This window comes from Equus przewalskii, chromosome 21 (genome assembly GCF_037783145.1).
Source record: "Equus przewalskii isolate Varuska chromosome 21, EquPr2, whole genome shotgun sequence".
In the NCBI taxonomy this organism is placed as follows: Eukaryota; Metazoa; Chordata; class Mammalia; order Perissodactyla; family Equidae; genus Equus; species Equus przewalskii.
This window is the reverse complement of record NC_091851.1, coordinates 15,220,933-15,237,450: the sequence shown is the minus strand read 5'-3', so window position 1 is coordinate 15,237,450 and position 16,518 is coordinate 15,220,933. Positions and strand designations below refer to the sequence as shown.

The window sequence follows — 16,518 nt, the reverse complement described above, 5'->3', positions numbered from 1 at the left end:
ACATCTGTGCCAGTCTTTTGTATGTGGGTCCCTGCCACAGCATGGCTGACAAGTGGTATAGGTCCCTGCTCAGAATCTCAGCCCACGAACCCAGGCTGCTGAAGTGGAGTACACTGAACTTAACCATTAGGCCACAGGGCTAGACCCCGTAACTTTTTGTTATTAATTGAATATATAAAAGTTTCTTAGGGAGCCAAAGAAGGAAATAAGAAGGAGGAAATTTGGCTACTGCATAACCAGGAGCTGAACTATCTTTCTGGTTATCTCCAAAGAAAAAATTAACTAGATATTTGCCAGTATACTTCACATTGCCTTGTGGGGATATAGCCTCCTAAAACTAGGGTTATAGTCTGTTTATCATGATACTTCTTCTTATATGTGAACAAAGATATGTTCTTTTTTCCATTTGTATTAGTCAGTTAATATTCCTGCTGTTTTATCAATACTGAAAAATAGTTCTTTAGGGAAAAAAATAGGTCTTGGGGTATATGGACTCATTTTCTATCTTGTACTCAGGCTCAGTGATCGTGGGAAATTGATGTATTTTCTCTGGGATTCAGTTTCCTCATCAGCAGTCTCTCCCAGTTCCAAAATTGTATGATTCCATTACAGTAATTTTTTCCTGTTGGATGTATTCAAAAAAGATCACAGCATTGCAGTCACTCTTATGCTGGGTAGAATGCCACAACATGTAAATTTATTTACTTTCTTCTTAAATTAAATGAGAGTAGTGTATTATTTATCTGTGGCTGCATAACAAATTACCACAACCTCAGTGGCTTAAAACAAGACACGTTTATTATCTCAAAGTTTCAGTGGATCAGGGTCTCACAGGCTGTGTTAAAGGTGTCTGTCGGGCTGTGTTCTCATCTGGAGCTGGAGTTCCTTTTCCAAGCTCATTCAGGGTGTCTCTGCAGTTCTGTTCTACAGTTTATCAGTGTCAGGGGGCCTTCATGCTTAGAGGCCTCCCCTTTTCATAGGCAATACACAACATAGCCAGCAGCTTAGCATCTCTCCTGCTTCAAGTCTCACACTTCTTCATCCTCTTTTGAAAGGCTCACCCAGGATCACTCTTTTTGGGTTAAATTTAAGTCATCTGATTGGAGACTTTAATTACACCTGCAAAAATCCCTTCACATTTGCCATATAAGGTGACAAAATCATGGGAGCGATTGCCCATCCCCTTTGCCATATTCTCTTGGTTAGAGACAAGTTGCAGGTCCTGACCATGCTCCATGGCAGGAGACTGCACAAAGGCATGGCTATCAGAGGCCAGAAATCATGGTGGCCATCTTTGAACTCAGCTTACTATAGTTAGGCAAAAAGTTGAGATTTGTGATTCAGTTGTACAACTGACCAACAGTTGTCATTTACCTTCTGTGTTACTTCTCTCATCTGCAAATTGGAGGAATATAATACTCATGTTACAGTGATGTTGCAAGGACTACTGAGATAATATATGAGAATTATCTCTTACAATTCTTGACACATTGTTGGTTCTCTATTGTTAATAGTTATTATTACTATGGCTACTGTTATTAATCACAATTCTTGACTTTGCCTCCTTTGGTGGTAGGAATCTTTAATCTCATCACAATAATTTTTCAGTTTTTATTTTATTGGCTTGAACTATTTCAGTAGTTACAATACAACCCATAACATACGAACCATCTCATTGCTTCTTCTCCATTTCAAGTGTTAGTCTTATTTTGCATTTAACTATGACACATAAAAGTGAAAATCAGTTTCCTCTAGAAGTCATCTCTCTTATTTTGGTTTCAAGGTTTTATGAAATATCTCCAGAGTACTGGATTTTCAGGTCCTTTTTCTTTGGTTTGTTTACATTCCATGTCTTTCTTCTAGATGCTTCACCTATACATTTTTGGTTTTTCTACTAGGATCTTTTGCCTTTCACTAGGATCTTTTCCCTTTCCCTTGAAATGTTGCCAGCACAAGAGTTTGTATGCATGCAGTGCTCCCTGCTTACTAAGTGGAGATCTTAATTTAATATCTCAGTTGATTCAACAGCAGCCCAATGAGGAAGGTGTTGCTGGCATCTGCGTCTCTGTTTGACAGACAAGGATATGAGGCACAGACATCTGTAGTAACTCGCTTAATATTGCACAGATTACAAATTATAATTCTAAGAGACAATATAAGGATTCTGCCTTCTAGTTCTGTGAAATTTGCACTATATTAAACCTAGGTTTGTTTAAATAAAGAAATCAGACGTATCGCCCTTCTCTTTTCTCTGCTGTGGTATTGAGGACCACACATCTCATTTCCATTTGTGTTCCTGACATGGGGGCGCCATTGCACTGTGGGGAAAAAAGACAAAAGTCAAGGTGGGGGAACAAAGGGAACAGGAGACCAGGTGAGAAGAGTGCAGAGATTTTTTTTTTTTTTGAGAGGTGCACTACACAGATTTTTCTCTCCCTCAGAAGTGGAATAACGTCAAAGCACAAAGAGTTGAGTCTATTTCATCTATTTCTTTTGAAATTAAAGTCCTTCATTAAAGGACTCTAAAATAGGTTTTTTTTTAAAACATTGGGCATATTAGGGAGGTTTGGCAGTCGATAAAACATATTAGTGTCTTCTACTTTTGGTAAATAGAGGTTGAACAACTTAATGAATATACCACATGTGGAGGTATACATAGTCACCCCCACATGCCCAGCCATTAATATCTTCCCTGTGAAATGTTTATGACTGTAATTGCTGCTCTGATTGGTATATATATCGTGTGAACTTGAAGCACGTTATTATGTTGGATGACTAATGGAACTTGGTGACAATGCACAGAAATTGGTATGCTGGAAAAGAGTTGAGTTTTAAATTGTCTTCTTCCCTGGGTTTGCAGCGCATTTCATGGCTCATCTACCTCATAGTGTGCTGTGGCTGATGGATTGAAATCTTTCTGCTGAATAGTAAGCATCAGAGACAATTTGATCTTCCTTTATCTTGGATGTTTCAGTTTTCTCATCACTCATTCAAAAATATCAAAAATAAGTACTTAATTATTGTTAATTCACTTTTGTCCACAGAGACAAAGGGAGAAGGCACAGCCGATGACAATGCTTCAGTGGCTGTTTAGAAGTCCTAGGGATGTGGTCTCTAAGCTTTGCAGGGGGCCATTGTGTGCCTTGGAAATAAAAGGGGTTCTGTTAGTTCATTCTTCCAGGTAACCCACAAGCCTTTGGGCACCCCAAGCCCCTTTCCATTGTTGGATGGGCTTAGAGGTGAGAGAGAACAAACTTCCCTCTCTCACTTTTCTAAAGATGCCTCTGATTTTACTGAGTGTAACACAAAGGTAATATAGTACAGCATTTTCAACATACATAAAACAATTTCAATGATTGCTTGAATTTCTGAACAGAGACATTTACTTGTATAGAATAAAATTTAATGCTAAGGACACATTAGAATAAGAGTTGATGGCATTTATTATGCAATAGTTTTTCTTCAATAGACTTTAAGCCTAGATTATTCACCATTAGGCACCCTTTTGCATTCAGTAGGTGTAAAATTTTAATTCGACAGTTCCCTATAAAAGAAATGACAGTAATAGCTTCTTCATACAAAGTAATGTAACATATAAGTAATGTATAGTTTTATCCATCGTGTTCACCTAAAAAGGCTTATGATAACAACCCTATGAATGAATATATATCAGTACTTGTCAAAGTGTTGTCCGTGGACCAGCAACATCAGCATCTCCTGTGAGCTTATTAGAGATGCAGATTCTCAGGCCTGTACCAGTCCTGCTGACCCAGAAACTCTGGTGGATTGCACTGGCCAATCTGTGTTTTAACAAGCCTTCCAGGTGACTCTAAGGTTTAAGAGCCACTGGCGTAAAAAGTACTATCATATTCATTTTATAAGTAATAAAATAAATGCATTATGTGGTAAAATGATTGGCCAAATACATGACTAGTTCATATTAGGGCCCTTACTCAAACCCAGGTTTTCTGCTTAAAAATCATATAACCTCACTCTCTTAAAGAAAAGAGGAAAGGAATAGTGAATTCCATAAAGTTGGAAAACAGTTACTCTTAAATTGAGAAGGGGACCATTTCACCGCTATCTAATAATGAGAGTGGGTTGTTAAAACTATTAGCACAAGAAAATTAACCTAGAAAAAGTTTTAATGACACAAGTAACATTTTTGTGTTCCTGTGTATTGGGTTCCTCATTTTCTTTTTAATGGAGGAGAGAATAGGATGTAGTTAAACCCCAGAGGGGTGGCTGTTGCATGTTAATAGCAGGGAGAGACACTATTTTAATCATCGCTTTCCATCCAAAAGAGTCCGTGGACAGCTTTTCCACCTGGGTCTTTCCCACGCCACATTACCCATGTTGATAGTACCCTGTGGTGGTTTTCCTGCACACACAATTTTACACATGGACGAGAGAAGTTTCTTAGGCGCTGCGGTATCAGAATGAATCCCCAGGGCAGCTGGCATTAACTACCCCTCTGTGTCTTGGAATGAACATTTCCTCTTGAGCTGAAAGTAGAAAACAGCGTCCATTATCTGAAATATAAAAGTCTCTATAATGATGCCAGCTCAGATCTAGTTCTTTGTGAACTCAGTTTGGGCTCTCTGCGTAAAAACAAATAAGTAAAGTTTAAGTCTATTGTTTTGTTCAACTGAGAGGAATTTCCTTGAATCGAAAATGTTGCTATAAAATTAGGTAAATGTATTGTGTATGTGTGTGTGATTTTTATGCTGCATGTATGTAAAATGTCATGCAGCATATATAGAAAAATGCATCAGAAATAAATATCAGCATCTTATGAATAATTATAAAGAGGACACACACGTAATGACTAGTAAGTCTGGAATTGATTGAGCTAACTCTCCACGCAACTCGGCTGTGTGTCTCGAGTGACTTGTAGTTTTCTGCACACAATTCCTGCCTCCGTGCATTTGCACCTGCTGTTTCCTCTCCCTGGAATGCCCTCCTCCACCCACTATACAAAATTATAAGCCTGCAAACTCTTTCTCATCCTTGTGTACTGACTGAAAAGAGTCCATAGCCTTTTGTAGCCCACATCTTGCAGTGCACCTTGAAATGTCTCCTTTGGAGTATAATAATTGCTTTTGTGCATGAGTTCCTCAAAACAGGTATCTGATCTTTGTATTTTTTTGGTGTCATTCCTCAGTATCTAGCCTGTGCCTGAAGCATTGCAGCATTCAGTATATAGTACTTGAGTGACTTAATGACTGGCATTTTCACTTGGATAAACCCCTCAAACCAACGTCTCCAAGTTGTACTATCATTTTGCCCAAACTTTCTAGTCCAAGTGAGGAAGATGGAAACCCTAGAGCTGTTTATTGACTCCTCTCTTTCCTTTGGTCAATTCTACCTCCACAGTATCACACTCACCTTTCTTCCGAATTCCTCTGCCTTCATTTGGTCTCCAGTCTCTCAGATCTGCCCTCGGTTCTGGTCTTCTAGATTAAACTTCCTTAAGCTGGGTTCTCTTCCTCTTTGTCCTCTTCCAACAAATACTTATTTGTCGTTGCTGTGGAGATAAAGAAACCTGGGCCAGATGCTCGCCCTCCTCCTGTCTGAGGACTTTATTATGCATTTGCCTAAGTGAAGCGTTGAGTCCTGTGGTTGATAGCCTTCTCTTCTAACACTTATAACGTGACCTTCAGTATTGTGGATGGTGTGGCCTCAGGGCAAGCGTGACTCTAGTTAATCTGTCCTGCAAGCTCCTGGCTGGGTTGCTACCTGTCACATCCCAGGGTCTGGGAGGATTTCCACAGAGTCACACTCAACAGGGAATGGGTTAAGGAATCCGCTAAAATGGGGAAAAGGAAACTTACAAGGCCAGGGTGAGCAAAAGAAGAGAAGACACTGTTGCCTGCCCTCCCTTCTACCCACAGAGAGCTGTTCTGGGGCCGGCTGTTCTGTTGGACCTGCTGTATGGGTTTGCATCCCAGTGGAGAGACTCTATCTCCTCTTTGACCCTTATCACACTGCAGTCATGAGATCAACTTTAGTCGCAGGAAAATAATCAGACCATTTTGCACCAAACGTTAGAAATCGGTGGCAGCTGTTTGAAGGAATTGTCTGGGAACTCCAGCGGCCAGTAACTGGGGATGTTGTGGCCTATGAGAAATTATAGCCACTCCTGTCCAGAGGGTTTATAAGCAGCTGAATTCCATGCCTGCATCCAACTGGCTCATTTTCTAGAAAATGTAGATTGGATGGCTGGAGTCCTGTTAAGACGACTCTGCTCATTGCACCGCAGTCCCTCTGGCTGGTGATAGAGTCTACTAGATAACTTGGTGTCATATGTGTCACAAACCTCATGGCTCAGTGTCCTTAGCCAGACTTTCAGGGTCTCCATCCTTTTGCCCATATTCCTTTCTGGTGTCATCTCCCATGACTTTTTTTCATATATTAGTGCCTCAGCAATGAAATACTGAATGTCGTCCACGTGAATCCCCTTCCACACTGCTAGTATGCATTCTCTTGTGCTGTTCCTTTCTCCTGGATGCCTCTTTATCCCGCTCCTCCTCCTTATCCCTTCCCCTGCAATATTCCCCAGCTCTAAGTGTCTAAAGGCCGTGAACACCTCAAAGTTCTGCCATAACCTCAGGTCCTTTTTTGCCTGGATATTTTTGCTCATGTTATACCCTCCAACTGGGATGAACCCTCTTTCTCCTCATGTCTCCATGGATTTTTCTCTCAGCCCCTAGGGGAAAAGCTATCTTTTCTCTGTTGAGCCCCCCATAGCAGTTAACTTTAAATTTTGCATTAACATGCTCTCCTTTGTCTTATGCATATACATTTCTTTACTCCCCTATTTGATGGCAAGTCCATCCAGAGAAGCTGTCCTAACTTATGTGTTTTGTACCCTAGAGTAACTTGCATATTTAGGTGTTCCATAATATATAGTGAATAAATGAAAAGATCAGGGCATATGGTATCTGTGCAAAAGGCTGGGTGTGGGGTATAGGAGGCAGATCCATCCTTTACCTTGGCCAGGTGAGCTGTGTATTCTGTGAGCTGATGGGAGCACCTCCTTCCACCTGTCCTTCCTAATACCCCACCCTACTCACACATCCTTATGTACACTCAGAATGACTCTCAGAATTATTTTTCAGCAAAGGAACAGGAAGGCCTGATTCGTCATGACTTAGGAATGGCTTGTAGGATAGACTGAGGATCCAACCACGCACATGACACTTTCAAAATGTTTTAAGATATATATTAAATGTAGCAGTTAGCAGTTAGTTATCTTTTTGTTTCCATTCTGATTCATTTGATAAGCAATGTAAGAGGAAAAAATACCCCAATTGCAGAGAAATCTTCAGGCAGGTACCAAGATAATATTATTTTTAAAGGCGATGTTAATGATATAAAACAAAGAAAAGAGATCTGTGTGGATGCTCAATGATTTCACATTTTTGCCTTCCAGGAGACGGAGCTGTTAGATCTCAGCCTTGTCAAGGATGCCAGATGCGGGAAGCATGCCAAAGCTCCCAAGGTAGGAAGCCAAGCATTGCGCACGCACCAGATGCTGCCTTCATTATTTAGCTGTGTCATGGTATCAATTAATTGCCCCCACTAAAAGTTTCTCTGTTGGAGATGTTGTAAAACACCATCAAACAGCCAGTCCTTCCAGAAGCCCGTATGCCCTAAAAACTTCCACTTTTGTTAAAAGATGGAAACGATGAGCAGATATATAGACCGTTGGACATATGGATTGCTTGTGCCCGCTAATGTTATTTTTGTTTGAAAAAAAAATTAACAATGCCAAAGTTGCCAGGTAATTCTAAATAGTTAAAATGTGCTTGATGTTATTTGAAAAATTCCTTGAGCCTCAAAAGCATACGTGAACTAAACTTTTAGACGTGATAAACAAGACCTTATAGCTCAAATGCTTTGCAATTGGAATCATTCCATCCATGACGCCAGAGGGTATAAAGTCTTCTTTATGCAAATTTTACTAGTGAAGACAGGCTGACTTTGGGATCAGTTGTGTGGAATGTTGATTTGTTTGGATTTGAAAACTTGCTGAAGAAATATTCAAAGCAGTGTTTGCAGTTTATGTATTTATTTTTTGAAGATTACTTAAAAATGTTAAGTAAAGAACATACTTTTTTTAACTTTGATTATTTAGTAGATTATAGTAGAGGATGTGTTGACTTGCCATCAAAGCGGGAAACTACTCTTTATTGTATTTAAATTTTAGTGCTTTAAATACTTCCTTTCTAGCAGAGATGATATTGGCACTTGGGAAGAACAGGTGGAACTCTTGCCTCTTTCCATAATTGGTATAAAACTAGCCATTTTCTATTTGAGTATCTGCCTGCAACTTTTGTTTTATTCTTTAAAAGACAAAATACTTTCTTTGACATCAAAAATGATCTGTTGCTGTGGAGATGCAGGAAGAAAAAAAGTCACCTGGAATGACGACTCTTCAGCTACAGAGCAGTGCAGTAGTTGCTGGCAAATTCTACCACAAAGCAAATACCTAACACTGCTTTTATTACTGAAAGGGTTAAAACCATTTACAGGAAAATGTAAAAAAGAACAAGAAAAATCAGAATTATTTTCAAGAAGTTTACTTGAAGTGTTTCATGTGAAAGCAGTCTATTCTTTACATTCATATCTTAGTAATATAATGGAATTTCAATAGTTTGGTTTTTCAGTTTCGTCTCAGGCTTATCATCATTAATGCTTTGTTGATGCTTCAAAATTGTTCACAGTTTTCAGTGCAGGAAAGAATATTTTTTCTTCTTCTTCTCCCAACATTTCAGCCAAGTTTCATGTAAACCTCTTAGTTCCAAGAACTATATTGGTAACACAGTAATAAGCTTTGTCTTTTAATGCATTTATTGGCCTAATTTAAAATTTCATTATTAAAATTGGCTAAAGCCAGTTGCCTACACTATCTCAGACCCCTTTTGTTTCCAGGCATCAGGAGTCAAAGTCAATTCCTCTGCCACATGCAGAGTTTCTTTCAAGCTTGGATCTTTCTCTTTTATTGCGGTACGCAGCCTGCTTATCAGTTAGGTGTTTCATTTATGGATGCAGTTTGATAAATGTCCATTGAATGCTGATAAATGAACAGAACTGGGGTCTGTATTGTGCTCAGCTGATAAATCACTATTAGATCCTAAAATGCTTCTCTTGAGGACAGACTTCGACGCTCACAATGCTCTTGCTTTTACTGCTTTCTCCATCAAAGATTGCTGTCTCTGTGGGTTATCTGTGTTCTTGGCTTTCTAAAAAAGATGCCATTCCTTTTCCTTGCTGCTGTTCAAGAACCTCAACCCACTGTAATATTTTCAAAGCCTGGTTCTGTTGCATATTACCTGTGTGAGCTTCCTGAGACTCAGACTTCTTCCTCATCAGCTAAATTGGTGATGATTATAGTAATAATAAGTACTTCATAGTAGTCCTGTAAGAATTACATGAAATAATTCATTAGCAAACCTTTAGCAAAGGAGTTCTCAAATTTAACTGCTCGTGTAATCACCCAGAGAGCTTTAAAAAATGTTGGTGCCTCTTCCCTGCTTTCAGAGATTCTAGTGACACAAAAAATCTAATTGATATAAGCGTGGCATGGACATCAGGGTTTTGAAAAGCAAATTTGCAGCAAAATTTGAGCACCGCTGCTTTACCTTATCGTTTCTATATAATAAACACTCACTAAGTATTAGCCACTCTTGTTGGTGTTATCATTATTTTTACATTTATTATGATTAAAAATTTCAAGTCAGATTTGCAGGTAGTCAGTTTTCATTCCCATCACTTAATTTAGAAAAGTTTATATTATAAAGAGATAGGAGGTGGGATGGGCTGAAAGGGACTCTGTGGATTGACAGGCAAGAAAGAAGTGGATATTGATGTCAGCTTAAAATCTTTAAGTTACATAAGAAACCCCCAGCTCAAACTGAATAAATAAAAGATAATTAATTAAAAATTATTGGAATGTATTGAAAATTTCAGTGGAAGCGTGGGGTTCAGGTGGAGTCTCATTCAGCTGCTCAAAAAAATGTCACCAAGGAATAGGGGCCTCTTTCTCTCACTGATCTGGCTTCCAAGGTGCTGGAAGGGAATCCTTTTCCATCCTGAGGATCCCCATCGTGGCCGTCCTCTGAGTGCCATCCCTGGCAGCTCCTGGCTTCCCCACATGACAGCAATTCTATGTGGCAGGGACCAAAAGCGTGACTCAAGTATTTCAGAATGATTGCAGTATAACCACCTCACAGAAGGAGGTGTATGACCCGGAGGAGGAAAACTAAGCAAGAGGAGACCATTGAGTTGACTAGACAGAAAGCATCGTGACTAAGAGTAGAGGATTAGAAAGTGTAAAGATATTAGTATGGAGGGAGAAAAACTTAGAAACTTAGTACAGAAAGGCAATGTAACATGAAGACAGATTGAGTGGAAGACTTTCTGCGTGGTTTATAGGCCATAAAGGAAGAAAGAACACGTGTGGAGCAGCAGAAATTATTTATCAAAATACCCAGACACCCCCCCAAATATTTGTCTGTGTTTTCATATTATTTTTGTTTTTCGCAGCATCTCATTACATAAAAATTCATGATCTGGTTGAAGATGAACTGTTTTCTCTGCCCGCTGTGATTTGAAATAACATTTATAGGAAATGGAAAAGCTTCTATGTGTTGCCCTGTTAATGAATTTTAAATGTTGACTCCTAACACATTATGTGCAATTTCAGATCTGCTTTTCTGTATACAACCTTTGTTCAAGTTACCAGTTTTGAAATTTGTCACTGGAGGGAAATTGGGAGATTTTTATCCAAATGTAAAACTAACAGAAAAAAACATCTGATCCTTTGAAATCTAAAATGTATTTATGTTTCCTCTCTGGTTCCCTCCCTCCCTCCTTCCCTCCCTGGTTTATGAAGTGCATGTAAAGTGCAAGGTGTTGTGGTATATACATCTTATCTAGGCTGTATACGCACACTCTCTGGATCTTCATTTCAAAGGATCTTTACTTTTAAAAAGCGTGTTTAGGGGCCAGCCCTGTGGCCAAGTGGTTAAGTTCGCGCGCTCCACTGCAGCGGCCCAGGGTTTTACCGGTTCGGATCCTAGGCACGGATATGGCACTGCTCATCAGGCACGATGAGGCCGCATCCCACATGCCACAACTAGAAGGACCCACAACTAAAAAATATACAACTATGTACTGGGGGGATTGGGGGGAGAAAAAGCAGGAAAAAAAAAAGAGTGTTTATCACTGGTGTTTCTGATCTATTAGTGGTTTCTGACCCAGCAGACCAATTTAGTGGCTCATGTACAGCATTAATAAAATGAAATAGGCCTGTCTAGAATGGAAAATAATCTGTGTCTTGTGCAAAGCACATTGTTTTGTGAAACTTTTTTTGTGTACATGAGTGCATGTGCTTGGTCACCATAAAAGTGTATTTTTTACTATGAGCCGTGTCAGAAAGTTTTCAAAAATAGTGCTGAAAAAGATAGTTTCTTTATCCTCAGGATTCTTAGGAAGTATTTCACCCTTAGCCAGCCGTGGTGATCCAGTGGTTAAGACTGGCACTCTCACGCTGTGGCCCAGGTTCTTTCCCTGTCAGGGAACCACACTGCATCTGTCCGTTGTTATACTGTGGCAGCTGCACGTTGCTGTGATGCTGAAAGCTATGCCCCTGGTATTTCAAATACCAGCAGGGTCACCCATGGTGGACAGGTTTCAGTGGAGCTTCCAGATTAAGACAGACTAGGAAGAAGGACCTGGCCGCCCATCTCCAACCCTATGAATAGCAGCGGAGCATTGTCTGTTAGTGCTGGAAGGTGAGAGGATGGTGCAAAAAGACCAGGCAGGATCCCACTCTGCTGTCCACAGGGTCACTAGGAGTCTGAATCAATTTGACAGCAAAAATTTCATCCTTAGGTGTATTGAAAAGTAGATGGGATTAGAAAGGTGGAGATGTGGGTTTGGGTGGCAGCCCTGCCATTAGCGAGTTTAGGGAGGTTGTTCGTACTGTCTGTGCCTCTACTTTCTCATCTGTGAAATGGAGAGTAGGAAGGGGCACATGATTTTAGTTGTGTAAGTTCTGTTAACCTTTTTTATTTTTTAGAAGGTAGATTTATTTTTTTTTCTCCCCAAAGCCCCAGTATATAGTTGTACATCCTAGTTGCAAGTCATTCTAGTTCTTCTATGTGGGATGCTGTCACAGCATAGCGTGATGAGCAGTGTGTAGGTCCATGTCCAGAATCCGAAACAGTGAACACTGAGCCGCTGAAGTGGAGCACGCAAACTTAACCACTCGGCCATAGGCCAGCCCTCTGTTAACCCTTGATTCCAACTTTTAAAATGAGAAGTTAATCAAGCCAAGGCATTCCATCTTACAGGTTATAACACTGATCTCCAGCAAGTTTACATAACCTAAAACTTCTTACCTGGATCCTAGCAAATCAGGTGAACTTAAAGAAAATCAGGTCACATTTTAACCAAGATATGATGCTCTGCAAACACAAAGAAAGAAAGGAAGACTTATGTCCAACCTTGTTTGTGGCTTCTCAAAAGCAGTTCTGGGAGTGCCTTGGACTCCAGAGGGAGCGACACCATGGTTACAGAGGCTCACCCAGGTTTTAGTGTATGAAAACTCCATACTGCCGACATTCAACTTTCAATGATGCTTGTGGTGATATCATTGAAAAATATTTCTCTTGTTTTACATTCAAACTGTGTTTTGTGCAAAGAAACCTCCTTCATGAGCTTAGCTGGCAATTAACCAGTTCGTTCTATAGGCAAAGGGCAGTTTATTTCAGATGTGTGATGCTAATTTGAATACAGATTCCTTGTAAATATCCAGGTCACAATTAAATTATGTGTAGTATATAATATCACCAGAATCACATAAGGTAGAGTAAAATTAAGTTTTTTTAATTGATTAGGTTTTGTTTTCCTAATCGTCATATAAAAATGATGGCTTTTAGGGGGCCGGCCCCATGGCCAAGGGGTGAAGTTCATGAGTTCCACTTTGATGGCCTGGGGTTCGCCAGTTCAGATCCTGGGCACAGACCTACACACCGCTCATCAAACCATACTAAGGCGGAGTCCCACATACAAGACCTAGAATGACTTGCAACTAAGGATATACAATTATTTACTGGGGCTTTAGGGAGAAAACAAAAAAAGAAGATTGGCAACAGATGTTAGCTCAGGGCCAATCTTTCTCACCCAAAAAAGCCCACAAAAGAGGCCAGGGATGCTGTTTAGAAAAAAAAAATGATGGCTTTTAAATTTCACTCTTTATTGATTTGGCAAATAGTCATTGAGTGCCACCTATTTCTGCCAGGCACTGTTCTAGGTAGTGGGAAAACAGCAATGAACAACAAAGATAAACAACTCTGCTCTCATATGATGCTCTGTTTAGGAGTGGGGAACTGGTGGTGCTGGTTAACAGCCTTTCAGAAAAAAAAAGAAAGAAAAATCCCTCATTTGTTGTGTTTTCTGATTTCCTTTGGGTAAATATTCTCAACCTGGTGGGCTTCAAGCCACAATCTGACATCATTGAATGCAGAGTCAGAAAGCAACGTATGCCACAGCCTCTAGCCCCTTGAGCAGGCTCCAGCACCCTTCTGGGTGGGGGAAACAGATAACAGATAAGTCTCACTGAGACAAATAAAATGGGACAGGAGGCCATACGCCATGAGTGGTAAAGAGGCTCACTGTTTTATAGAGCCATACGGGAGTAAGTTCTCTTGATAAGAGGAGGTCATATAAGCAGAGACATGAACTAAGGGCGGGAGGAGCATTCCAGGCAGAGGGCACAACACAGCAAGAGCAAAGCGCTAAGGTGGGAACATGAATGGCATATTTGAAGAATAACAAGGAGGCCAATATGGCTACAGTGGAGTGCAAGAAAGAAAGATGATGAAGTCAGAGAGGTAGCCAGGGGTCACATTATTCTGGGTTTCATAGGCCATGCTAATGATTTTGTCCTTTCTTCTGAGAGAAATGCAAAAGGATCTGAAAGTTCTGAGCAGAGGAATGACAAGATCTGACTTAGCTTTTAAAAGCATCACTGGCCAGTGTTGAGAGTAGACCACTGGGGACAAAGGTAGAAGCAGGAAGACCAACTAAATGGCTATTGCAAATATCCTGTGCAGTGTTGATGATGATTTTGACCAAGAGGTGTAGAAAAAACATCAGAATCTGAATGTGTTTTGAAGGTGGAACTGTAGGATTTGTTAATGCATTGGCTATGACACATGAGAAAAAGGAAGGATTCAAGAACAACTCTCAGTGTTTTGACCTGGGAAAGTGGGAGAATTGAGTTGCCATGTCTTGAGATGGCAAGGAAGATGAACAATTAAACAAAAAAAAATTCAATTTGGTTTTTGGATATCTAAAGTTTAAGATATCTATTAGACTTCTACCTGATGATGTCATATTTGAATTCACAAATCTGGAGGTCAGGGGAAATGTTGGCCATGGAGTTATGACTTTAATTATTTAAGGCTCAGAGCCATGTGTGGTCCCCTAAGGAATGTAGGTATAAAGAAAGAGGCCTGATGTCTGAACTCTGGGACCTCCAGCATTTAGACTTTGAGAAGATAGGAAGGAAGCAGCAAAAGAGACTGAAAATGATATATTGCCAAAAAGATTGAAAGCAGAGACCTCAAACAGATACTTGTACACCCATGTTTATAGTGGCATTACTCACACTAGCCAAAAGGTAGAAACAAGCCAAATGTCCACCAATAGATAAATGGATATACAAAATATGGCCTATATATGCACAATCAAATATTATTCAGCCTTAAAAAGGAATGAAATTTTGACACAGGTCACAACATGGATAAACCTTGAAGACGTTATGCCAATGAAATAAGCCGGACACAAAAGGACCCACGTTGTATGATTCTACTTGTGTGAGGTATCTAGAGAAGTCAAACTCATAGAGCCAGAAAGTAGAGTGGCAGTTTCCAGGGGCCAGAAGCCATGGGGAATAGAAAGTTATTATTTAATGGGTATGCAATTTCAGTTTGATAAGATTAAAAGTTCTGGAGATAAATGATGGTGATGGTTGCACAACAAGACAATATAAATTTACTTAATGTCCCTAAACTATACACTTGAAAAATCATCAAAATGGCCAATTTTATGGTATGTATGTTTTACCATAATTTTAAAAAAAGGAAGAGACTGACAAGGAGCAGTCAGTGAGGAGCATGAAGAACCGGAAGACAGCATTTCAAGAAGGGGGGAGTAGTCATTTGGGTAAAAGGGTGGAATTTCCTTCTAGTTTTTTTTTTTTTTTTTTCCACTTTTGCACACTTTACTGAAGATATTTTATATATGCTTTAAATTTTTTTCCCTGTATCGTTCAGCCTTTCCTGCTAATATTCCAAATAGGCTATTTATTTAAGGGTTGTCAAATCTCAAATAGCTCGTCATAGAATCTGGATGCCAATATATAAATCTCATAATGAGCTGTTATTTGGATGTTATACAGCAGTGGTTTCAATGAATCATCCATGAGGCCTGGAGTTGAAATTAGTGCTTTATTTATTGTCCCTCTTTGCTGATGATAAGCTATTTCCCTGACTTTGTACAGATTTCACCATTGTGTGAAGCCACAGTCATAAAATTTGATGTAGATATTTGAGGTTTAGGAAAGAAGAAGAAAACCCTTTACACAACAAAATAAAGATTTCTCTCTTTTTCACTCAATTGCTAAGGAGATCGACCTTTGGCCCAGATTCTTGGTTCCAGCTATTTCTTAATTTACCTGACATGGTGCAATAGTTGTTGTCGTTGATGTTGTTTTGTCATTTTGTTTCCATAAATGTGTGTTTATTTGCATCTTTACTAAATGGAGAAAAATAGGGCTAAAAAATCACAGAATTATCCGTGTGTATGTAATGGTTTTGACAGGTATTCACATTTATCTCCAGATGTAAATTATATGGCATAGTTCCTTTTTTATGTTCATTAAATTCCATAGATGTCAGCGGTTTCCTTGGAAACAAAAACCTTTATATAACTAGTCAAAGATTTGGTAGCAGAAATATCAGGATGCTGAGGGGGTTAAGGAATAGTTCCCTTGGTAGATATTTGCATTTAAAACTCTTCTGCCAGTTCCCCCTGCCCGTCACCCTCATGGCCATTCCATAGTGAACAACAGAATATTTTTAAAGCTGCCTTTAAAGTATAGAATATCTTCTCTAATGGTTAAAAGCTTTTTACTTTCTAAAAAGCAATGGCAGATAGGCAAAGTCTTTTCTGCGATGTTGGTGTAAATTCTCAAATTTGAGAAGGGGTTGGTATATTTCTTATCAACAATTAAATTTGAACATTTGAGCAAGCCTACAGTACCCAATATATATGTGCGTCCATCTGTACAATACAGTGAACTGAACACGCATATGGCTAAGTTAAAGATTCTATAGTTTTTATAACAGCAAGCATCTCTTAGTACCCTACTGCCAAAGAATTCAAAATGCCCTTGAAGGTTGTGGAGGGGGAAGTGAGAGGTCACTGTTCTGCCAAGGGGTG

The 16,518-nt window shown here is 39.5% G+C and overlaps 1 protein-coding gene across 3 annotated transcripts in view; it reads left to right on the top strand.

The window, feature by feature from the left end:
* The window catches only part of PLCB1 (phospholipase C beta 1), a 665,042-nt gene that overhangs the window by 207,769 nt on the left and 440,755 nt on the right, over positions 1–16,518 (top strand). For all 3 annotated transcript variants that reach the window (XM_070587880.1, XM_070587881.1, XM_070587882.1), the window contains exon 3: positions 7,436–7,504. In XM_070587880.1, the coding sequence (XP_070443981.1) occupies positions 7,436–7,504 (69 nt within the window). The remainder of the gene's footprint in view (positions 1–7,435; positions 7,505–16,518) is intronic.